Here is a 26,312-nt window from a genome sequence, read left to right as displayed (position 1 = left end):
CCCCGGGCCCGCATTGGCTCTCGATGGCCCTGTTACTCGTGGGGGGGGGGGGTTCAAAAAATTAGGACAACTCTGTTTTAGGAAAAATGGTGTAGTCTCAAAAGATGCCATTTGAAATTCTGCTTCGACTTACACCATTTTCATTAAAATCATGACTATTTTGTGAGTTTTACTGAGCAGCTAAAAATTTGAAAATTGCTTATTTTTGGGTAAATTCGTGTTTTGGAAATTTTTTCTTTCGAAATATTTTTCGTTTAATTTCTTCATTTTCTGAAATGAAGGAAATATTACGAAATGCAAAGGTGTCAATTTCAAAAAACCGAAAAAAATTGACATATTTTTGGCTATATTTTTCTCGAATTTTTTGGAATTTGTAATAATGATCAAAATATTGGCAACACTGTATTACGAAATATTTCCCAAGTTTCAAAAATGATATCTTTCAATGTTTTGGCTTGATTATTGCGAAATATTTAAAAAAGAAAAAACGTTCAAAACAATAAATTAACCAGAAATAAGTATACTTAAGAGATTGGCAAATCTTCAGCCGCTCAGTAGAACCCTAAGAGTGGTTTTATCTTTTTATGACAATGGCCTAGGTTGACGCAAAATCTAAAATATGCATTTACTATCTCTTGGAACTAGGCTATTTTTCCTAAAAACAGGATTGGTTGAGACATGGAGTGAATCGCCTCTTAGAAGAATTTCAAGTTTCAATCTTCTAAGAAACATTCAACTCAAGATGAAGACGATTTTTATCGAATTTGATCAAAATCATTTAGCATTTTTTTTCGCGGTCCATTCTCATAGATAATAATATTCATGTTTTTTAATTTGTTTATTTATTCATTTAAAAAAAGACAGAGAATTTCCAAAAATTTCTCAAAAATTGAAAAATCAATTTCGGCTGCTTGAATTGGATTGGGGGGGGGGTTCGTGAATTTCGAAAATTTCCATACAAACGGTCTTCTTTTGATTTTTTGGAGTTTTTAATTTTGAAAAAAGCTGGTCAAAATACCACTCTTGAGGTGTCACTCTCAAAATCGACTCAAATGTGGATAAACTCGTTAAACAGGTCAAGTGTAATATACAACTCGATTTTTAGGTGCCCAACTTCATATTCACGCCTTCTGGAGCAAATTCAAAATTCTGGAGAAATTGAAAAATCGCGCTGGAGGCTCCAGAATGGCTGGAAATTATGAAATTTGGATTGGGGGGGGGGGGTCAGTTTTGGACAAAATACAGCGATTCGCGTGAATTTCGAAAATTTCCACACAAACGGGAAATTTTTGATTTTTTGGATTTTTTAATTTTGAAAAAAGCTGGTCAAAAAACCACTTTTGAGGTGTCACTCTCAAAATCAGCTGAAATGTGGATAAACTCGTTAAACAGATCGAGTGTAATATACAACTCGATTTTTAGCTGCCCAACTTCATGTATTCACGCCTTCTGGAGCAAATTCAAAATTCTGGAGAAATTGAAAAATCGCGCTGGAGGCTCCAGAATGGCTGGAAATTATGAAATTTGGATTTGGGGGGGGGGTCAGTTTTGGACAAAATACAGCTATTCGCGTGAATTTCGAAAATTTCCACACAAACCGGAAACTTTCGATTTTTTGGATTTTTTAATATTGAAAAAAAGCATGGTCGAAAAACCACTTTTGAGGTGTCACTCTCCAAATCGGCTCAAATTTGGATAAACTCGTTAAACAGGTCGAGTGTAATATACAACTCGATTTTTAGCTGTCCAACTTCATATTCACGCCTTCTGGAGCAAATTCAAAATTCTGGAGAAATTGAAAAATCGCGCTGGACTGCTGGAGGCTCCAAAATGGCTGGAAATTATGAAATTTGGATTTGGGGGGGGGGGTCAGTTTTGGACAAAATACAGCGATTCGCGTGAATTTCGAAAATTTCCACACAAACGGGAAACTTTTGATTTTTTGGATTTTTTAATATTGAAAAAAGCATGGTCGAAAAACCACTTTTGAGGTGTCACCCTCCAAATCGGCTCAAATGTAGATAAACTCGTTAAACAGGTCGAGTGTAATATACAACTCGATTTTTAGCTGTCCAACTTCATATTCACGCCTTCTGGAGCAAATTCAAAATTCTGGAGAAATTGAAAAATCACGCTGGAGGCTCCAGAATGGCTGGAAATGGTGAAATTGGTATTTCGGTATTTAATATTAGTTTTGGGACTTATGTTGACCATTTGTATTGATCAAGTACGTACTTTTAAAAAAAAAACATAAATCGCCAAAAACAGTCAATTTTGAATTTTCAAAAATTCGCCAAAAATCGAAAAATGAACTTGAGCAGCTGAAAATTTGGTCTTGGGGGTTTTAGACTATGCTCTTTCCAAAAATCGCGGTCCTGTTCTAATCGGAGCGTGACACCTCAAGAGGTTCCCTTGTAAGACATCATTGTTCACTGAAAACTATTCTTGCACAATATTCTACCACGATCGATATAAAATAATATCCCATTTCCCAGAAAACTCTACTCGTAAACTATCCATATCCATTTACCCCAAATTTCTACCATGCAACCAGGCCAGCCTGCACCTGACACATTTAACACGCATTAACGTCATCGGCCAGACTTGGTATTCGCGAATTATAACGTAATCGCATTCGAAACGTATCATAATTTGTTCGAATATGAAAAAATTATTCGTATCGTCGAACAAACAATACCTAAGTAACCGATCCGAAGAATCGCCAATTTTCATCTCATATACATTCGTAATACGCATAAAAACCCCAGTTTCAAACGAGCGTATAAAAATGGGTAAAAAATTGGAAACTCGTATTCGTTCGGCAGCTGTCATCAATCAGTTTAGTGATTAATCGCGTACAAAGTGTCACTTTTTACATACAATTCCATTAATCGTATCACCATCCAATATAGGACTCTAAAGCGTATACGATGCTACTCGTTAGTCGTTGTACATTTCGAACGATAAATGCAGCAGTAAAATGCAACACGAGTAACAGTAATGTGTAATATGTGACATACTGCACAGGTGGATCCTGGTAACCTGTTCGAGTTTATACGAAGGGTATAGTTAGACGAGATACCTCGACCTAGTATAGTCGTCGACACAAAAGGGTGACTTTTTAATATACGTAAACTATACATCGCGAATAGGGCGATTACGTAAGGGACATGTGCGATTTAGGGTCGTCGCGTTAAATACGATTAGCTTTGGTTGAAGCGCCTTCAAAACAACCTCTTTGTACAGATTTTCGCTACACTGACACCCTCCCTGCTTACGTTAGCCAATACTTTACTCTATCTACATATTTAGCTAATAGGGATCGCTTATACTGAGTTTTTCTAATAAACTCGACGAGGAGCAGATTCTCTCTCGTACTATTTTTTTTTTTGAAAAAGCCAAAGGCGTATTACTATACGACCAAATCAAGAGGGTCCACGATGCCATATTGTTTACGTCGTGTTAACCGCGGTCGCGTGTACGCCTTTTTATAAATTGATATACATATTCACGGTCAATTAGTCAGACCGAGAGAGCGCAATTATATGTAAATGAGTAAACTATGATACAATATTTAAAACGTCGTTGATATTCGATACTCTGTATTGTTGTTCTGTGCGTTTTGTCTGTCTACGATGAGATGTGATGTGTGTAGGTCGGTGATGGCTGATGGAGAAGATACCGCACCTGCTACACTGCTACTGCTGATGTTGCTTTGGCGGAATATAATGAGATATAGATAGGAGGAGGTATTATATAACAAGGGCCGAATGTACGATACTTATTCGGTCGACTTTAACACGATTTCATACTCGATTACACGCTCCGATACTGTTCTAATAATTTTAATTTCATTTTCGTCCGATGATTGTGTGAAGGGCCAAAACGAGCGCAGATATAACGATGACACGAGCGGCGCGTGCCCAATGTAAACGATGAGTATTCGTATTTCTATTTTTATAAAGAAGTGATTTCTAAGGAGCTATTTAGTACTGAGGTGTTGACTCTCGATTTGAGCGGGACTGTAATTTCTGGAAAGTGCCTAATCTGAAACATCATCCATAGCGCTGCCAGAAATAATGTTTAGATTTTTGGCACATTTTTAAAAACCCCAATTTTTTGGCGATGCATGTTTCAAAAAAAAAAAAAAAAAAAAAACAGTAGGTACATTTTATCCAATAAAAATTGTGAAACATTTGCACCGAAAGTAATACCCCCCCTCTTCCGATTCCAGAGCCTCCAGCACTGGTTTCGATTTCTCCAGAATTTTTGAATTTTTCCAGAAGGTGCAGAAATCAATCTTTCATCTGATAAAAAGCATGTTTTTATACGGTGACTTATTTTCGATCTCATGTCCAAGGTTATAAAATAAACTTCAAAGTAATTTCTTGGATTTTCCCCAAATTTTGGACCCCCCCTTCCCTTACACATCAATTTTTCAAGGTTGTTTTTTCTGTAAATTGAAAAAAAAATGTAAAAAAATCAGTCATTTCATTCAAATACATACCTCCATCTCATACCAAGCTTCAGGTTAGTTTTAAATGAGAAACAGCAGTTAAAATTAAAATCTCAATCAGAGGCAGTTTTACCCTAATTAATGTAAGTATTTTTCATTATTTATGACCATTTTAAGACGAGAGCTTGTCAATAGGAGAGCTGGTAGCAGTCTTCAGTATATTAAATTGAAACTGACCTGGTGATCTGCAATGAGGAGGGGGGAGAGAGGGTTCTCGTTGTATCCAATAATTATTTTTTTATGTTTCTGCAAACTTCCAAATTTTGAGGACTCATACCTATCTTAAGATTCATTGAATTTTGGGCAAAACATTTTACTGCATGTTGAAGAGAATTCCTATTTTGTAATATGTACATAGATACTAACATATTAAAAATCAGCATTCAAATTTTGAAAAACTGGTATTTGAAATTTCAATGTACATAGGGGAAAGTCTCCCAATAGTGCGCACTTAGTACCAAAATCGCTGTCATTCCGCCGCAAAGTTACCTAGGATCGTGATTTATTGATATGTTGTAGCTATATCATTCAGCTACATAATTCCAGAGTTTCAAAATTTTTCATTGATAACTGACTGAGAAATCCTACCTTGAGTAAAAAATGCCAAATGCGCACTATTAGGAGCCATGGGCTCCTTTAAGTGCGCAGTAGGGTTCCTAATAGTGCGCGATGTGTAAATTTACTTCAAAAAAATTAATTCTTGACAAAAATCGCAATAATACGTTTCATTACTATGAGAACACTGAGAACAGATATAAAATACATGAGTACTTGATGAAAATTGCAAAAATATGTTTTAATAAGAGTAGGGGTTATGTGCGAGCTTATTTCTGCAAAGAAAGCCCATTGTTCAAGTATTCTTTCACTCTTAGGAATGTTTCTTCACTGAAAACTAACACCCTTTAGCCTTTTACAGGTATTTTACACTCCATTCTATCAAAACAAAAGTAGGGTAGTGAAAAACACACGTGTATTTACAGATTTTCTAGGATGCGCACTATTGGGAACCTTTAGTTCAAAAATATCCTCTCTTTCTTTAAAAATTATTTGCAAGAAAACGAAAGGACGAATTTTTAAACTTTTACAACAATATTAAAGAGGATAAAATTCTCTACAAAATGATATAATATGTACAGTGGAACCGCGATAAGTGCAACCTCAATAAGTGAAAATTCACGTTAAGTGCAACCAAAATTAATCCCCGGTCCCTACAGTCGATTTACCATGTAAATTCACCTCCATAACTGCAACAGTACCTCGATAACTGCAATGAATTTGACGAGTTTTTTTGTGAAAATCATCCAAACTAAAGTAAAAATTTGAAAAATACAGTAAAAAATGTAGAAAATATTCAGAAAATTCTCCAACATTGACACTAAAATAGAACAATGTCCAAAAAAAATTGTATAAAATTGAAAAATGGGTAAAGTTGGCATAAAATGGATGTATAGGTAACGTAAAATCAAATGAAAAATCATCGAAATTGAGTCAAAAAAAGGAGGTACTTGTCGCGTAATTTATTCACCTTGATAAGTGCAAATTGCAATTATCTCATAAATTTTTGCAATTCAACGAGAGCAATACAAATTGTTAACTTTTCACAAAAAAAATTACATCAGAAATTGAAAATTCACATTTTTTGACTTTGCACGCGTAAAATTTAGCCAAATGGCTTGTATGATACATCAAAATAATTGTCATGACACGCTCTTTCAAATGAACCAACTCACAAATTTTTCAGTGGTGCCAATTGCGAGATATGGCACTGCGCACTATTAGAAGACTGCGCACTTTTAGGGGACTCTCCCCTATGCCAGTCCAAGTACTAAGTGGTGGTAACATGTTGCTGTTCGATGGACTCAGAATCAATAAATATGGCTAAAGCAGAATTCTCCAGTTGGTGGAACGATGGGGAGGAGTGGTAAGTCGAAGGCCAAACCGCTACATGAATACAGTTTACAAACAAGAATGCATAAGAGCTTAACTCACTCGTTCCAGCCCCAGGGAAGCACAAGAGCTTCAGAGTGAGACTAATTACTAGAGACTAAGGATACTTTTTGGCATTCGTGCACTGTTGAGTGCTTTCGGCTACACTTGTTTGACTTCAATGATTCAAGTTCCCTGTTCCATGTTGATGAGATTTTTAATTTTAATTATAAATTTATAATATTCGAATAGGTATAATATTAACTTTTACTTATTCTTCATTGTCTTTCCTGTAGAATACAAATTTTGTTGCTTAATAGGTAATATACTTTGAGTTAAATGCCTGGTGAGCAGTTGGAAATCTGATTCGATTTTTTCGACTTTGACTTTTTGACTGATGTGATGTCATATCAATCTTCTTTTGAAAAACATCCCAAGCTCCAAATGTTTGTACAATTGTACAACAACGTCACTTCTGTTAAGAGTTTTACATTTCTTCAAATTGATTTCAAAAGACTAGTATCATCACAGCTGTTTTTTCTTCATATTTGGTAATGTTTGGATTGGAAACCAAGTTGTCTAACAAGAGTACAAGACTGTTGACAAAATTATGAAACAGATCAACATTCAAAAGAAACAGGACTAACACGAGTTTTATCGTTAAAATACGTATAATATTTGTATGAAATAATATGATTATAAAGAAAGATTTGAACAAAAAGGAAACAGGAGTTTCATCACTTTCATCTTTGATTCTTTGATAAGGAAAATATTTCACTTTCATGGAGACAAGTCAAACGAGTGTAGCCTAAAGCACTCAACAGTGCGCGATGCCGAAAAGTATCCTTAGTCTCTAGTAATTAGTCGGAGTGAGAAGGCGAATACCAGCGCCTAAAAACTGGCAAATTCAGCTAAGGGAGTAAACCCCAACAGAAAATCATGGTGGAAGGCAATGGCCATGGGAAACCAACACCATTACCATTACATTTCCCTAGAATTATATGGACATCAATTTAGCAACGGCCCCAAGTCTCCATCAGGCTGATCCTCATCCGCCAAGGCAGCTGGATAGGGTGCTAAGAATACGCGGAGTCAAAACAAGACGGGACAACATCAATGTAGCAACCTGGAATGTAAGAACTTTGTATAAAATTGGACAACTTGCTAATGTAATTACCCGAGCAGCGCAATGGACAGATTACCATCGAAATATAAAATTGGCAAAAATTGAATTCGATCAACTGTAGAGAAAGTTCCTCCCTAAATCAAATATTTCTCGATCGATACATCAATCACAATACATATTGACATTTTATTGTAAAATATATTCTATCAATGAAATGTCGAGATATCGATTGAGAATAAGTATTTGATTTAGGGAGGAACTTTCTTCATCAGTTGATTGAATTCAATTTTTTGCCAATTTTATATTTTGATAATCTGCCAATAATTTCACATCAAAGTGTCAATTATAATATCTCATTAGGTAGTATAGACACTGGACCTGCGTATAAGACAACCAACTGGCAGCCATCTTGGCAAAAAAACCTGAGTAACGCCAATTTATCCCGCTGGGTGATCTTGGCAGCGCTGTACTTCAATTTTGCAGGCAACAGGGAAGAGGGAGGGTTGTGTAGTCCGGAAGGAACTCCTGGCTGCGCGCGCAGTCAGGAGTACCTCGCGAACTACACAACCCTCCCTCTTCCCTGTTGCCTGCAAAATTGAAGTACAGCGCTGCCAAGATCACCCAGCGGGATAAATTGGCGTTACTCAAGATTTCCTTACCATTTCCGTTCCCCTCGGCCTGCAGTTGGTAGTCTTATACGCAGGTCCAGTGTCTATATTAGGTAGGTATTAATTTTGACATTTTTATCAAAAATGAGTATCTTGAAGATGACCTCTGGCTGAGCTGAGAGCAGCATCCGCACTGAGGCTACTTACAAACATATTATCGAAAGGTTATTGAAAATGATAAGTTCCTGATTGTTTAACGAATATTCAATTTTGTTCATTTTGCATAAAATGCAGAGTATCTGTTAAAAATAGTAAAAATATCTGACTATAAACTAACGATTTGTTTTCAATAAATTTGACTGTCGATAAGGTCGACAGATTTTGCTACTCTAGTAAGGAACAGGAGTTTACAAATCGACGTATTAGGAATAAGCAAGACCTGATGGACTGGAAATGGTAGAGACCAGGCAGATCGAGACAATGAAATGATTTATGCTGGGAAAGACACACACAAACTAGTAAACTAGTTGTGGGTATATTAGTGCCAACAGCGGAAAGCAGTGCAGTGGAAATCAACAACTTTTACAATGAACTAGAAGAAGTGATGAGCTGCTAGAAAAACAATGATGTTGTGTTATTGATGGGAGACTACTTCAACACCAAAGTTGAGAAGGATCATGGCAGCCAAGTTGCAGGGAGATACACGCTTGGAGAGCAGAACGAAAGAGGTGAAATACTTATAGAGTTTTCTGAAAAACACGATCTAGTAATATGCAAAACCATGGTTCAAACAGCATGAAAGAAGATTATACACATGGGTCAGTCCTAGAGATCGACTCAGAAACCAGATAGACTACAATGCAATTTCAGGAAAATTCATCTGGTAAGATTCACAAAAATTGCATAGAACGTCGTCAAACCATACATGGCATAAAAAAACTTGAAAAGTATTATTACTATTATCACGTAAAACACAAGAAGTCTTTTTTAAAAACTATTTATTAAAAAACAAAACTTATGAAAAATTTGACAAAATTCAGCGAAGAAACGGAATAAAATAAAATTACTTGAAAAGCAATAAAATACCGATGAAATATCAAGAAAATTTGGCACAATTCAGCAGAAATTACATAAAAATCTCATTAAAACATGCTTGAAATGACATTTGAAAATGAAATTAAACAACTAGGTAGAAAAATAATTCAATTAAGTCATCAAAAATTGAATAAATGGTCAAAACGGTTAGTTCAAAATCAATACCTAATTGAAATTAAAAGGTTCACACTTCATAGGGAGATTTAGACACCTTCGGAGGGGGGGGGGGTTCACAATTTTAATCCAAGTTCAACAACATTCTATAGCTAGATATAGTGAAAAAGTAATTTGATTACCTACTCGTATATATAGTACAAGTATAATATTATTGCATTGCTACTCGTAATACAAACACATCAGTTCGAATAGGTATCATCTAATTTTTCCCATCCGAGTTCTCTGACCCCTCCCTCGTCTTCCACCAGCGCCCTCAAACATGATGAAAAAATGAAAATTGGAAAATACTTGCGAAATATTATTGTTTGTTCGGTTTTCAAGGACGTTGAACTCGAACATTCGTTTATTTTTTGTATACGACTCCTTAGTAGGTACTCCTCCAGCCCACCACTTTGAAAAACCAACATTACTTACCTGAGCCAAAATATTTTGATGGCTGAATCGAGAAGATTTAAAACCAACAAAGTCTACGATACTTATAATTTTAATCATAAAGCAATAATTTTCTTTCTTTTCATGTTGATTTTTTAAACAACGAAGTACACAATTTATTCTGGCTGGTTATCCTAATAAATATTCCTGTGGCTAGAATTTAGCTTTAGCATGTTTACATTGGCATTAGAAATGTGGCTGAAAAAAAAATCCTCGTTTCTTTCAGGCCAATATTTTCGGTGAACTTCTGTATGAACCCCCACTTCAGCCCCTCTCCTCTTCTTCCACCTCTCGTATATTTTCTCTAATTATACCTAATCGGTAATGCAGGATTTTCGGAACACAGTACTGCGTCGTCTGCGTCATTTAAAATAAATATTTGTACCCTCTTCTTCCACACTTCAAACACCTGTTGGTGAAGATCCTATATCACGCCACCCAGAATGTCTGGAAATGATTTATACGTCGTCTAAACATCTCCTCTATTTTCCTCTCCCTGCAGCAGCTTACCTAGGTATATCAATAATATACAGGATGATCGTGACAACACCCATATGAGAAGGTCTCTTCCTTTATTATCACATAACATATTCAAGGCAACTCGATTACGAAATTAGTCATCGGTTTTGCCGAAAATAAAACGCGAAAATACAGCATTACGTAGACGTACATACTTTGAACAAGTCGACAGGTAATTTCCCTCCTCCTCATCCTCCTCCCCTCACCAGCTATACGAGTAATAGCTGATTTTCCGCCATCGTCGCGAGAAAATTTCACTTGGAAGCGTGAAAATTGTCGCAAGTCTTGCGGAATATACGTTCCAGAGTTACTCGTATAAAAGATAGATACGTTAGCAGAGGTATTATTTCTAGCCCATTTGTAACCTTACTAGGTCATTGTATTCGTATCTTAAGTAAGCTGTGGAAAAAACACTGTACTTAGGTACTTGAGAACTCCCACCTACGCATTCATACTCGTACGTAAGTCCAAGTACCCATAAATCGAGCTATAAAGTTGCCCTTTGCCCCACTGGGACCTTCTCTGGTCAGATCCAGACCGGGTTGGAGTTCGTTGCTGAGTCTGTGGCTCCACAGTCCACAGAGTAAAAGCAATAAAAAATTAATTAAAACGTCGACTTATGGGTACCTACTGTTTTGTACGGTCATGTGAGCTCGTGTGACCGTAAGAATTACCATAGGTGGGAGACGTAAAGAGAAGGTGTGCAGATCTAGCTCATGAGACGTTCGTCGTTCGGCCAGTTCGACTTGACGACGACGACAATAGGTGAAAATAATATAGATCTCTGTAGTATACGAGGCGGAAAACACCTTCTGGTTTCTACCTTCAGTTCGGTGATTTATTCGATGATCGATCGAGCAGATCGAGATCGCGGATCGTCTGTATACTCGTACGTCTGTCTGCGGCAATGTTTTGATTATAAATTGAAAACGCTCCTACACCTTGCCTCATCGTCGTCCTACCTACGAGTACAACGACGCAGCCAAATTACTTAGTACTTACCAACAACAGGCGTTCGTTTACTCGTCATGGTTACCGTTCGCGATTCGTAATGATAATTCGACAACATTCTGCTATCTAGCGAGCTCGAGCTACGAAGTATTTACGTATTCGTATACACGAGTACTACTTACGTATAGTTTCGACGATTTGTTGCTCGTAGTCGTAGTTTTTTTTTTATTTGTTTTGTACTTATTACACGAGATACCTAACTCGATAAATCGTCGTCGTCTGTTGTGTTTGTTACGTTGTTGTACCTAGTTCCTGGTGTGCTCGTCGTGTTTTGGTGCCCTAGTTGCCCCAACAAGTGTTTGTGTTTTGGTGTCTTTTTGAAAAAAAAAATTAAATTGGTGTGTCTGCAGCATCATGAGTAAAGCTGTGTCGAGAACTGAGACGACCACTGAGACCAATCATACGGTCACTGTTGAGCTTAAGACTTCAGGTATTCGTAGAGGTAAGATTGGGTTTACTTTGAGTGCACTCTTTTGGGTCGGTCGAGGAATGTTGGAGAACGATTATGGGGGCTGGGAGGGGGAGGGGGTGATTTTTTTGATAGAATTTGGTTTGAAAAAATTTCAGGATATTGACCTACTTTGTCTGATCAGTTGAACGAATTTGGACTTAGATCTTCATAGTTCGGTTGGGAACTCGATTTTTGAAAAATTTTAATAACAAATTGGCAGATTTTTTTATTTGGTTTATTATTTCTTGTTGAGGAAAATTATCGGAATACTGTAAAGATTTTCTATTATTGGCTACTATGAAATTTATCAGCTTTGAAATTTTTATCACTCGAAGTAATTAACTCGTTTATTTCATTCAAAATACACGCATGATTAATTGATTTATTTTTATTATTCTCGCACAATGAAGGATGGAAGTCTCTGGGTAGGTTGTAATTCAAAGGTAGGTATCCTATACTCGTACATACTTTGAAAAACTGAACAATAATCCCCCATTCCTCTCTCAATTAATTAAATTATGTACCTACCCACAAATGTTGACTTCATGAGTTGAAATTTAATTTTGTTTAAATTTAAGATCATTATTGTAGAGGAAAAAAATTGACCCCCCCCCTAGAAAAAAATGGATAAATAATTTAAATTTTCAAAATGTAAAAATTGAACAAATTTTCTTCTCAAGATTTTTTTATCCAACTTGAAAATTGAAGGAGCTACGAAAGATTTTGATAAAAAAATATGCCAATTCGAAAATGACCGAATGAATTCATTGAGGGGGGGGAGGGTTCCGTGATTTTTTAGAATCGAGTCAATTTTTCCCTCACAATTTTTTTTACCTGGGATCACAGAATTTTTGAATTTATTTAACGTCAGAAATTTCTATGAAAATTTTGGCAATTTTTTTGAAAATTCTTTCGCTTGCAATTTTTAATTTTAAAAGTGTTATCCATTCATGAGCTCATTTTTTGAATCGCAGTGTTTTTTTATTCAAAATGTATTCGTAGTTCCTTCAATTTTTAAGGTTGGACTAAGCTTCATTGGTGTAAATTTTGCTGATTTTTTGGTATACCTATACTTACTACCATTCCCTTTCAATGGTTTATAATGGATCTTGACCTTGACTTTTCAAAATTATCATTTTTACCTTCAATTTTAAGGGTAGGCAACACATTTTGTATCACATTTTCTCTCAATGCTACCTTGTTATTTATCCAAATGCGAAATTTTTTCACCCATTTATCGAACATCCTGTAGTTTTTCTGGCAGAATATATTTTAGGAATTATTTTTTGAAAAAACTAATCGATGGATTTTGCAAAAAATGAAATTTTTTGTGAAAGTTGCCCAAAATTAGATACGTATAAAAAAATACAGTAAAAAGTTGATCCATTTCTTGGTTCCATTTTTTCAATTTTTTGGAGCCCCCTATTCCAATATTTAACTGAGAAATATGTACTTCAGTTTTTTTTAATGTGAGCAAAATTGTTTATTTGATGTTATGTTTTGTTGTTTTCAAAAAGTACTCGTACCTTTTTTTCGGATTAATTCAAGGTTTTTAATTCCGTTTAATTTTTTAAAATATTTCAATTTTTTTTAGTTTTTTTTTTTCTAAATATTTCAGACAATTTTTAGCTTATTTTCATGAGAAATCAATTTGAATTTTTAGCTCAGTCTTTTATCTTTTTTTTTTTTTGGGGGGGGGGGTGTTTATAATTGCAAGATTGTTTTTTCAATCGTAATAATTTTCCAAAAAGAACATTTTGTACTCTTTTGTGAGCAGGTATTGATTCATTTATGTTTTTTGAGAGGAAGGGAGGGAGGGGGGTGAGAGAGGGGGGGGGGGTTCCTAGCTCTTTTTAAAAATTATTTTCGTTCTTTTTTCGGATTTTTCAAACTTTTCATTTTTATTTTTTCCATTATTTTCTTTTCGTTTAATTTCCTTTTTTCTTATTTTTACAAACGAGAGTTGTACATATTATTTTTTTAAAAGATAATTCTTCAAGAAATATTTCATTGAAAAATGAATCATTTTTTGCCCTTTCTTAAGTATACTTACTGATTTATTGAATTTTATTTTTTTCTAGATGGTTGCGAGACGGAGGGGGGAGGAAAGTTCTCGACTTTGAAAAAATTCTCTTTTTTCTCAATTGTTCCAGACATTTTATTCTCATGTTTTTCATCGTTTTTTATTTTTACCCTCATTTTCTCTCATTTTTAAACCTTCAAACTTTTTAAAATCTTGTTGAAAAGTGTTTTGCTCCTCATAAAAATTGATTTATTCAAATGTTTCGACTTTTTGGCTGCTTTGTTCAAGTATTTTGGTTTTTGATTTCTAAATGTTTCTTTTTTTTGGACATTTTATTACAACACTTTTCATTTTTCTCATTTTTTAAATAGTTTTTTAAGATCGTTCTTTACTTTTTTCATGTCGAAAGGAATATTTTTCGAGTCGATATTTTTGTTAAAAAGTCAAATTAAAAACATAGTTTTCATGAAAATTTACAACTAGATGTATCAAAAACAATTCACACAACTTCACAGAAAATTGAAAGACTTCGGTCATCGGGACTTTCTTATCACACAGTAGTTCATTCGACTTTGACAAAATGAAACTAGACGAGTTGATCTACTTGCTTTAATCAGAAATGGCGAAAGTGGATGGAAGTCTCCAACAAAATGTATCAACTTTTATAAAATAGGTCAATATTATGTACTCGTATTTCGACGCGATTTCATAAATTCTGGTGAACCTTCTCATAACTTAGAGAGGTAAAAAAGGTGGAAATTTTCAATTAACAACTGATTAATTTTTTGACTGAAAGAATGAAATCTTACCTTTATGAAATTCAATTTTTCTTCTCAATTTTTTGAGAAAATAAAGGTAGAAATTTTGAAAAATTCCCTAGTCGTAATTTTTTTTTAACTCAATAAGAATGTTTATAGCTGTTCCCTTCTCCCCTTCTCCCTGCCCATGTCCATGCTATGTTTAGAACCCCCTACCATGAAGGTGATATACTCGCCAAGTATCCCATAATCTGAATTATATTGCTGATTGATGGATAGCCATAATGCTTTATATTTTCCTTATTTTTTTTTTCAATAATAATTGACAACTTATCTCATTGTCAGTATTAAAGTATTATTGAAAAAAAAAATCCACATCGCTCGTGTGTTTATTTTACGTTATCTATAGATCAATTATTTACACATATATACAACACAGAGAGAAAGATAAACCTGTTGATATGCTCTGACTGCGATGAATACGTAGTAACATTTTATTATTCGACTGTATAATAACGTGTTTCGCATATCATAGACACACACACTTATTATAAACTTACAATTAGAAGAAGAAGAAGAGGAGGAGAAGAAAAGAGAAAAATATAAATCTAATAAGTATATTTCATACATCGTGTCGTCCAAATATGTAAACCAGCTGGTTAATTTGTTGCTCACACTCGTAAAATGTACGGTGCCAAAAAAACACAAATTTGTAGGAAATTACCGAGTCGTAAATTAATTTGGCAAGAAAAAAAAATAATTTCGATGAAGCGTCAAGACCTCATGAAGTTCTCTGCCTGCATTCGAGAGCATATCCTCGTTATTAATATGCATTTTTTATCGTACCAATCGATCGATTATACATTTTACATTTTCCAGATGATGTACATTGGTCGGTTTTTGAAGTTAGGAGCCAAACCAGGGTACGGGGAGCAGGGCAGGGTATATTTATCATTCATGGTTTACGTACATTTTACTTATTTAATGTACTCGTTTGTGTTATTTCGGAATGAACATGACGTCATCGTTTGAAATTATCCGTATCGTTTTTAAATATTTAGAGGTGTTATTTTGTATGAATTATTTGGAACTTGTAGTAAGTGCAATGTTATGTGGCCTTCTCTTTTTTTTCTAGGTACCTTATCTTGGGCGTTTCGTCTAGTGTTCGTAAATGTGAATTTTGAAGTCGAAAATGAAAAAATGTGTATTTACAAATATGTAAAGCTATAAACAAACGATGCTAGAATTGAAATGAATTTAGCTAATAAATATTTATGAATGACACTTAGGGGGGGAGCAGGAGGGGAAGGAGGGTATTGCACAAGGGTCATTCCACGTCAATTGGACCAAGAAGTGGTAGGTGGGTTCGGCGATTTTTTTGAAATTTTTCCTGTGGAAAGACCTTTCGAAGGGATGACCAATGGCGCAAATCGCAGCCCTCTGGTCCATTTTTAACGCCAGCCAGGGGGTGTCAAAGTTTTCAGTGAACCTAAAAATATCATCCATTTCAGCAGCGGATTACTCGATAATCGCGATACTTACCAAAATGGAACTTTTTCCCATAGTTAGGGATTTTGAAAGGCTTTTTGGTGATATCATAAAAATCAGTGTTGCCACTTTTTTCACACAAAAAATTAGCTCAAAAAGTTTTAAAACGTACAGTTTTCATATTGTTCCGACTCTCAAAAATTCTGAAAAAAATATATTATGGGCAACTGTTCATGCTGAACAACATATTAAAAAATTGGGATGGTAACTTGTCGCAAAGTCGATTTAAAAAAATTTTAAGTTTGCAAAAAAATGAGATTTTTTGATTTAGAATATGAAACAAAGTTTTGATTGGTAAAGTTGACTCATTTGACCCCTATTTTTACGTATCTGTTGAAAAAGTTGAAAAACCCCCTTCACTCGGTGAAATTAACTCATCACAAAAAATCAAAATTCGAAAAAATTCAAAAAATAAACAAATTTTAATTTTCTTGCTGTGAGTGTGATTTTTATAAGCTTTTTCATGAAATACGTCAGAAAGAGGTCACAATAAGACAACTGAATAAATCTAAACTTTTTTTGATGTTTGGAATTGAAAATTGAATTTTTTCAAATTTTGATTTTTTTGTGATGAGTTCATTTTTATCGATTGAAAGGGGGTTTTCAACTTTTTCAACAGATACGTAAAAATAGGGGTCAAATGAGTCAACTTTACCAATAAAAACTTTGTTTCATATTTAAAATCAAAAAATCTCATTTTTTTGCAAAATTGAAATTTTTTTAAATTGACTTTGCGACAAGTTACCACCCCAATTTTTTAATATGTTGTTCAGCATGAACAGTTGTCCATAATATATTTTTTTCAGAATTTTTGAGAGTCGGAACGATATGAAAACTACGTTTTGAAACTTTTTGAGCTAATTTTTTGTACGAAAAAAAGTGGCAACACTGATTTTTATGATATCACCAAAAAGCTTTTCAAAACCCCTAACTATGGGAAAAAGTTTCATTTTGGTAGGTATCGCGGTTATCGAGTAATCCACTGCTGAATTGGATGATATTTTAGGTTTACTGAAAAGTTTGACACCCCCTGGCTGCCGTTAAAAATGGGCTAGAGGGCTGCGATTTGCGCCATTGATCATCCCTTCAGAAGATCTTTCCACAGGAAAAATTTCAAAAAAATCGCCGAACCCACCTACCACTTCTTGGTCCATTCGACGTAGAATGACCCACAATGCACTTAGATTTGCAAAATGTTCAGGTAGGTACCTAGACCTACTGGTCTAAATGACTTCAAGAAAGGAAAAAAAAATCAAGGAATTTCAAAAACGGGGCAAATTTTCTAAATTGTGCCACTGATAGAACGGAGAGTTGGATCTTTTCACACATTCTTTTCTTGTATTGATTAGGGGGGGGGATCTACCTACTGATTTTAAAATTCACATAGGTAACTATTGTAATGATTCAAGTCTATGAAACATGAAAGATAACGCGAATTCGAAAAACCGATGACAGAATTTATTACAATAGCTCACGAATCAGAATATATAAATCAGATTAGATGAATCACCAACAGCGATAGTGGCTTCCATAAAATATGTACCTAGTACCTAGATTACACACCTATAAAAATATCTTCATGTTTTGCTACAAGTATTAGATTAGCTCACGAATAAATTACTCGCTCGATAAATGACGCTGTGAAAGGGTTTTCCCCATTTTTTCAATTGTTTTTCAAATAACTTGAGGTAATTTCCTTCATATCATTCATTATCTTTGATCAAAATTCAAAATTTAATGCTCGTTGGTAACATTGGAGGAGAATTTCTTAGACAGATTGTGCAGAAACAGATTGATTTTTTATGTATAAAATTTGTTTTATTTTCAATTTGTTTGTTTGATTTAATCGACTTGGATATTCGATTAAAATACATCTGATTTCGAATGGGCAATGTCGTTCTTTTTTGGACGATTCCTTTTCAATTTTTACATTGATGTTGTTGTTGTCTTTTTTTTATGTATGACTCACTTTGCCGGAATTAAACTGTCTGACCTGGAGCGGACTGGGTCGGAAATGGAGCCCTCAAACTTTTATCCCCTCTCCTTCAGAATCTTCCTCCTAATGTTTTTTCTCAGGTTTGGATATTTGAATGCTGTGTTGCGCAATTGATTTTTGTTTAATTTTGCAAAAAAAAAAGTCAAACTGACAGGAACGAAAGTAGAAGGTTTTTGTGATGGGTTGGGGGGGGGGTGGCTGAAAATTTACCAAACGATATGAGAAAAAAATAGCAATTTGACCAATAAAATATGACAATCAGAAAATCTATTCAAAAAAATGAACCATTTGACAATCATGGACTTGATTTTTTGAACAACCTGTTTTTATATCTGAGTAAGTTTTGATGCCTAGTGAATCGTTCGCGAACGATTTCAATTTTTGAGGTATTCCTAGTACTTGAAAAAAAGCCAGTGTTTTGATTTTGCTTCAAAAATAACAATTGAAATTTTCACATCTGCCGGATGGGCAATATCGTTCCTTTTTCTAAAATGATTCTTTTTAGTTTTTTTTCCTGTAGTGAATGTGCCGAGAGTTAGGACTACACAATATTAAATGGTCTCGTTTATGGAAACGTTTTTGATGCTAAGACTTCTCCCGTACGAATCGTTCGCGAACGACTCATTTTTGGAATGATTTTTCAAGTGATATGTGTTGGAATAATTGATTCGTTCATGAAGGATTTGTGAAACTGGCAAGAATAACTTTTTCGGTCATTCGTTCAAGTTCATAATATCTAAGATAATACATAAGTAATGGAACGAATGATTCACTGACCGTTGAGCAGATATTGAATAACTCATTGAATACGTTTTTAGTGAGTAGGTATCGTTCTTTGCTTTGTGAATTGTGATTTGATTTTTTTTTTCCTTGGAGCATGAAGATTATCGGAATTGGAAACTAATAATGAGCGATTCTGTTCAATGAATCGTTTCGAGAACGACTAAATTTTAAAGATGTGTCTGTATGTGAGTGATTTGTTCTGGAACGACTTGAATTTCAATGGTCGATTGATTGAAACGAGTTTTCTTCAGTTTAATTGAACAAATGATTCGCGAACGATTGGTCATTTGGTGATTGGTGCATATGGGTGATCTCGTTCTTTACTGAACCGAATCGTTCTAAGCAATGAATCGTTCGAGAACGACTTATATACTTGTATGTATATCAAATGTCGATTTTCAAACTTTTTGGTTTTCATTAGAATTAGAAGTGAACGAATGAATCGTTCATGAACAGTTTCTGATAAAGCAATAGAACGAATGATTAAATGGCATTATGGCATAGTTGAGTTGAGAAGATATTAGGAGCGTCTGTCTCGTTTTTTGTAGTGTTATGAATATTGAATTTCACTCGGTTGGAAATATAGAAGTCATTGAACTAAATTTAAAATCAATAAAAGATGTGATTCCAAATCATGAATCGTTCGAGAACGACTCGGTGTTGATGATTGTTCCTGAACGACTGGCACAGCTGATGAGCTGATTTTTTTTTGATTTTAGTTTTTAGTTCAATTGAACGAATGATTCGCGAACGATTACTCATTTAAGATAAGGGCAATTTCGTTCTTCGTAATATGATCGATTTTTTTTTTTTTTTTTTTTTTTTTTAATTTTACTCGACTTGCGAAATGAAAGTCATCGAGATCGAATTTCATGGACTACAAAAATCATTCTCAACAATGAATCGTTCGAATAGACGTCTTATTTTTGAAATAATTTTTCAAACGATGAAGTTTTCTGTTTCGTTTGTTTTAATGATTAGTGATTCGTTCAGGAACGACTTGAATGGTGGAGGTGTAATAGATGAATTAATTGGTTGATCATTTGGGGGGGTTACAAGGGGAGGGGATGTGAATGAACGAATTATTTTTGAAAAAAAAATCATCATCAGCTACAAGGGCAGTCTCGTTCTTTCCAATTTTTCACATTTTTCCTTCTTTTAATAGTTTAACAAGAATGTAAAATTTCAAAAACAATTGAAATTATTTTGCTGAATGAATCGTTCTAGAACGACTCAATCTTATAATCATTTTTGAGCACTGTGAATCACGTTTGGAAGACTAAACTCACACAATGGATTTTTATTAATTCCAATTTCTAAATTGAAGTACTTACATAAGTTTAACTTAATTTTAATTTCTTCATTTTATGGATTTTAGGAAACTAAAATTATGAATCGTTCGCGAACGAATTTTTGAACGGTGTGATTCGTTTCATCGTTTTTTGCATGTTCTTCTGTCCTATTCAATTGAACGAATGATTCACACAAAACTATTTATTTTTTCATACCAGCAATCTCGTTCTTATGATTCATATTTTTTTCCTGCCCGATTCAATTGAACGAATGATTCTCACAAAACTATTGATTTTTTTCATATGAGCAATCTCGTTCTTTGAATCATGATTCAATTTTTTTTTTGTTTAGAGTAAAATTCTCAGGTGGTGAAAACAAAGAAATTTAAAATGATTCGTTCGTGAACGATTCTCTTCATAAAATGATGAAAAATTGCCAAAATACTGAAATTTTTCGCAACCTCTTAACCAACTTCATTTCTTATGCACTTTTCTACTCAATCGTGTAAAATATATCTCTATGGGCACTTCAATTCTTTTCATTTCGATTCCAGATGACGATCCGAACGCCAAAGAAAACCTAAAAGGATTCATTCCGTTACTAGTCCTAGCTCTTATTTTGGGTCTACTGCCCGTATTATTAATCATCTACTGGACCTTCAACTACGCCGGAGGCTTAGGATTCACCGTCCGAAATGTGTTCAACTGGCACCCGATCCTATTAAGCATCAGCTTCATTTACTTGACCGGAAGTGGTAAGTGAACTATGGACTCGTCACATGTCAGTTATCAGCACACACGCCATACTTATGTACTTACTCGTACATTCGCGAGTACCACGTTAAAAAAATTTAAATAGGCATAGAGGTACTTACCTTATTACACAAACCTACTCATTTTCTGGCCAAATCTTGGTCACACGTGTTGACTTGACTATAACTATACAGAAGAAGAGACGTACGAAAAGTAAATTAAATAACGACGTACCAGCGCTAATTACATTTTTTTATTTATTTCGCAGGAATTCTTACGTTTCGAATATTACGTAATTTACCGAAAAATACTCTCAAGTTGATTCACGCTTCTGTCAAAGGGGTCAATTGTGTATTAGCGGTAATTGGCGTATGGGCGGCGTTCAATTTCCACGCTAAAGCCAATATTCCCGATTTATACACGATGCATAGTTGGATCGGAATGCTTACCTTGGTTGTGTACATTGCGCAGGTAACTTACATTTTTACGTCTGTGTGTACATTTCATATAGTCAGTTTTACACCCAAACCAATACCTACCTATTAAACCAAGTCCCTAGTTCCCTACACAACACTCACTGTCAATGTTCCATCATCTTATCATGCTGATTGCTGACCAAGGTTTTGTGGGTCGTTGTTGTTGTTGTGGCGGTCTGTTGAGTAAATAATTTCTTGCGGTTGGTCAATGGGCTGTGGATACATGTGCATTATGCGGAACGATTCTAAGAACTACTAAAATACAATCTATGATACCGATTTTGAATTATTGTCTGAATAACACCACCTTCTATCCTAATACCAGACACGGAAGTGTACTTTTAAAGACCTTAACGTTACCTACGTAGATATTTCACATATTCTGACCATGAATCATGATGATAATAGTCCGGCATATGCCAATAGGAAGACCAGCATGCCAAAATTCATCAGCAGCTAAAATTTCTGCATTTTTCAATTTTACTTGTAAAAATCAAAAAGCCAAAAATGAAAAAAAATCAAAATCTTACTAAATTGGCCCAGAAAGCTGAAATTTGGGATATGCCCTATTTTTGACCTGCTAAATCGATTGTAAACGAGTTCAAACCGTTTTGAGCAGTTCTGGAGCCCGCAGCAGATTTTTGAACCTGGAACTTTCTACAAAATTTCATCGAATGAAAATGGAAATCCAAAATTCACGCAGCACTGCAACTTAAACACGCTATCAAGTAAATTTCTTGCGAGTTTAAGCCATTTTGGAGCCTCCAGCGACTTTTTGGAAATTACTGGAGCCTCCAGCAGATTTTTGAAACTTGAAATTTCTACAAAATTTTATCGAATGTATTTGGAAAGCCGATGGAAACTCTACGAAGTCGACTTTAGGTAGATTACAAGCTATTTTGGAGCCTCCAGTGACTCTTTGGAAATTACTGGAGCCTCCAGCAGATTTTTTAATGCTCGAAATTTTCATTAAAAAAATCAATATTGTATCAAATTGACTCAGAAAGCTGAAATTTGGGATATGACCTATTTTTGACCTGCTTAATTGACTGTAAACGGATTCAAACCGTTTTCAGCAGTTCTGGAGCCTCCAGCAGATTTTTGAACCTGGAACTTTCCACAAAATTTCATCGAATGAAAATGAAAATCCAAAATTCACGCAGCACTGCAACTTAAACACGCTATCAAGTAAATTTCTTGCGAGTTTAAGCCATTTTGGAGCCTCCAGCGACTTTTTGGAAATTACTGGAGCCTCCAGCAGATTTTCTAAACTTGAAATTCCCACAAAATTTCATCGAATGTAGTTGAAAACCCGATCGATATTCTATGAAGTCGACTTTAAGTAGATTTCAAGTCGTTTTGGAGCCTCCAGTGACTCTTTGGAAATTACTGGAGCCTCCAGCAGATTTTTTAATGCTCGAAATTTCCATAAAATTTTACCCGACAGAGCTTTAAATCAAAAATTAATTTTGCACTCCAATTTAAACACGCTGTGATGTCGACTACAGGCGAGCGCAAGTCATTTTGGAGCCTCCAGTGGCTTTTTGGAAATTACTGGAGCCTCCAGGAGATTTTTCCATGCTCGAAATTTCCATAAAATTTTACCAAATAGAGTTGTAAATTCAAAATTCACCCTGCACTCCAATTTAAACACGCTGTGAAGTGGACTACAGATGAGCTCAAGTCATTTTGGAGCCTCCAGCAGATTTTTAAAACATGAAATTACCATAATGTTTCATCAAATGCAGTTAGTAAGCCGATCGATTCTCTATGAGGTCAACTGCAGGTAGATTTCAAGTTGTTTTGGAGCCTCCAGTGACTCTTTGGAAATTACTGGAGCCTCCAGCAGATTTTTTACTGCTCAAAATTTCCATAAAATTTTACCAAACAGAGCTAGAAATCCAAAATTTACCCTCCTTTGCAATTTAAGCACGCTATGAAGTCCATTGCAGGTGAGATCAAGTCATTTTGGAGCCTCCAGCAGATTTTTAAAATATGAAGTTTCCACAAAGTTTAATCAAATGCTGTTGGTCTGGAAACTGATTACAGTACCCTATGAAGTCAACTGCTGGTAGATTTCAAGTTGTTTTGGAGCCTCCAGTGACTTTTTGGAAATTACTGGAGCCTCCAGCAGATTTTTCCATGCTTGAAATTTCCATAAAATTTTACCAAACAGAGTTATATATCCAAATTATAATTTATTCTGCACTCCAATTTAAACTCACTATATGGTCAACTACAGGTGAGCTCATGTTATTTTGGAGCCTCCAGCGACTTTCAAACCACCTGTAGTCGACTTCATAATGTATTGAAATTAGTTTGCAGAGTAAATTTCGGCTTTACACCTTCATTTGATAAAATTTTGTGAGAATTTCCAGTTTTGAAAAGTTTACTGCAGACTTCAGTAATTTTCAAAAAGTTGCTGGAGGCTCCAAAACGAGTTGAAATCTACCTGCAATCGACTTCATAGGGTACTGAAATTAGTTAACTGAATAAATTTCGTTTTTCCAACTGCATTTGACGACATTTTGTGCAAATTTCAAAGGTTCAAAAATCTACTGGAGGCTCCAAGAATTTTCAAAAAATCGCTGGAGGCTCCAAAATTGTTCAAAACGGCTTCAAACTATTTCCAATCGATTTGGAAGGTCAAAAATAGGGTATATCTCAAATTTTAGCTTCCTAGGTCAATTTGATAAAATTTTGATTTTTTTCTCATTTTTGGCTCAAATTTGATTTTTAAAAATTCTCGAAAAATCATAAAATGCACTTTAGCACTTGAAATTTTGGCTGATGATGAATTTTTGCATGCTCTTTCGATCAAGGTTAGTGAAAATCCAAAAATTTCGTTCGAGTCCTATGTTGAAAAGCAAAATCTGCGATTTCGGCTGACCTGTCAATCAAAATAGCCGCCATTTTGTTAGTAAGGCCAACTTTTTTTTGGCAAGTTTGCTTTAAAATGTTGCTTAGGACGTCCCCTTCAAGTAAAATGTTGTCTCAGAGGATCAGTGGGGAGAGATGTGAATTATTCTTATTGTCATTTGCTTGACAATGATCATTTCGACTCTTTTTTTTGTGCTTAGGCGTTCGCTGGATTGTATGCGTTCCTCTATCCGGGCATTCAAACAAGTAGTCGAGCTACATTGATGCCCTACCACAGATTCGCTGGCCAGGTTCTCTTAGCTTTGTCCATCATGTGTGCGGTGACTGGAATCAACGAGAAAGCCATATTCAAGCTGTAAGTCAAATTATGGGGGCTGGTTTTTATCTTTTGATTTACCTACCTCTATGTCAACTCATCATACATACGAGGTGTTTAAGAAAACTAATTTCTATTTTTTGCTTTTTTTTTTCATAGACAAAATGCATACGGTGAGAAGATATTCGAAGGTAATTTGCTGAATATGTGTGGTATTCTGTTTACTCTTTTCGGTATCGTTGTCATTTACATCTCGTCTAACTTGGATTACAAGAGATACCCTCGGTTTGAAGACACTGTACCCGATCGGAATAAATAATTTGAGGATGGATAGCCCACCTAATAACTAAACCTACCTTACGTTTAAGTTATTTTTTAAATATCCCCTTTTGCACTTGTGATATGTACCATTATATGTATTATTACGTAGTTTGAGATGGAAGAAGGACCAAGAATCCAGATTTAAATAAAACGTTTATCGAATGGGATCTGCACACGAGTAATTAGGTAAATTAAATTCGCTAATGAGATCCAATTAGATCTACATAAATTCAATTAGATCCAATTTTATCCAAAAAAAATGGAACGATGCAAACCGATCTGCAGATTTGGATTCGATTAGATTTAATAAATGACGAATTCATAATCTGATCCAATTAAATCTTATTAGATTTACACCTTGATCCCACTTGATGAAAATCTTTCAAAAGCCTGAATTCATTTAGATTAAAATCTGATCCAATCAGACTGGCGTTTTTTTTTTTTGTGAATTGGGTGGCCTAAGCGAGCTTGTGTAGGAGAGTGATATCGATATTTTTTGTATGAGGTACCTATCGTATGCAATTTGTAATTTTCCATTCCCTTTGTTCTTCTTGAGGTATTCGAAAAAAATTCAAGTTTGACATCGTTTGAGTAGATTGATGTGAATACAAGAAAACAAAGCTTCTCGTATTTTTTTTCTTCTTTTTTTGTTATTGAAGATTCAAAGCGATATATTTTACATATTATTATTATTTAATGATTCCTTGAGAATATTACTACATATAGAACCGTAGTGTTGATTTTATATTTTATTTCGAGTTATTTCGTTTTTTATGTTTTATACCTACACCGATTTTCGATCATTTTTATTACTTTTTTTTTCTATATCTTTGCCTTTTTTTTTTTTTTTTTTTTTTTGATCTTGAATAAATCGTTATTTTTGTGTGTAATTTTTGTTTGTATTTTTTTAGAAGTAGGTAGGAACTTTAAATTGGGATTCCTCGTGTATTTTTTCATATAGGTTCACTTTAGTTGTTTTTTTACCGCATTCCCTCCTGCTGGTGAAAATGAACTACTTACGACGTTACGATTTTGTCAGAGGTCTTTTTCTTCAGTTCAAAAATAAAAATTATTTTGCGCGAGTGAAGATTAAAAATAATAAGTTTTTTTTTTTGGATACCTCAGCTCTGAATTTTTTTCAATGTATTTGAAAAATACTTATAGGTATATTTTTTTTCAATTTTGTCAATTATGTACTTGGTAGCTTGATTGATTACCTATAATTTTTGCTTTCAGATTTTTGGACATGGTTGTCTATGTAAAAAATATGTATTTCCTCCCTTTAATTTTATTGAATAATTCGCA

General features: G+C 34.6%; 1 protein-coding gene across 2 annotated transcripts in view; it reads left to right on the top strand.

Annotated features, from left to right (window-relative positions):
• Nucleotides 1-25,897, top strand: part of LOC135845758 (transmembrane ascorbate-dependent reductase CYB561-like) — a 106,470-nt gene extending 80,573 nt beyond the window's left edge. Inside the window, exons 1-5 of one of the 2 annotated variants that reach the window (XM_065364580.1) lie at nt 11,303-11,852; nt 20,816-21,016; nt 21,283-21,485; nt 24,571-24,725; nt 24,846-25,897. In XM_065364580.1, coding sequence (XP_065220652.1) covers nt 11,765-11,852; nt 20,816-21,016; nt 21,283-21,485; nt 24,571-24,725; nt 24,846-25,005 — 807 coding nt within the window. In that variant the 5' untranslated portion in view covers nt 11,303-11,764 and the 3' untranslated portion in view covers nt 25,006-25,897. Of the gene's footprint in view, nt 1-11,302; nt 11,853-20,815; nt 21,017-21,282; nt 21,486-24,570; nt 24,726-24,845 lie in introns of those variants that run through there. The other variant, XM_065364581.1, reaches the window with a different exon arrangement.
• Nucleotides 25,898-26,312: the final 415 nt, after the last annotated feature.

This window comes from Planococcus citri, chromosome 4 (assembly GCF_950023065.1).
Source record: "Planococcus citri chromosome 4, ihPlaCitr1.1, whole genome shotgun sequence".
Lineage (NCBI taxonomy): Eukaryota > Metazoa > Arthropoda > Insecta > Hemiptera > Pseudococcidae > Planococcus > Planococcus citri.
Note: the sequence above shows the minus strand (reverse complement) of the source record. Positions and strands in the feature narration are given on the sequence as shown.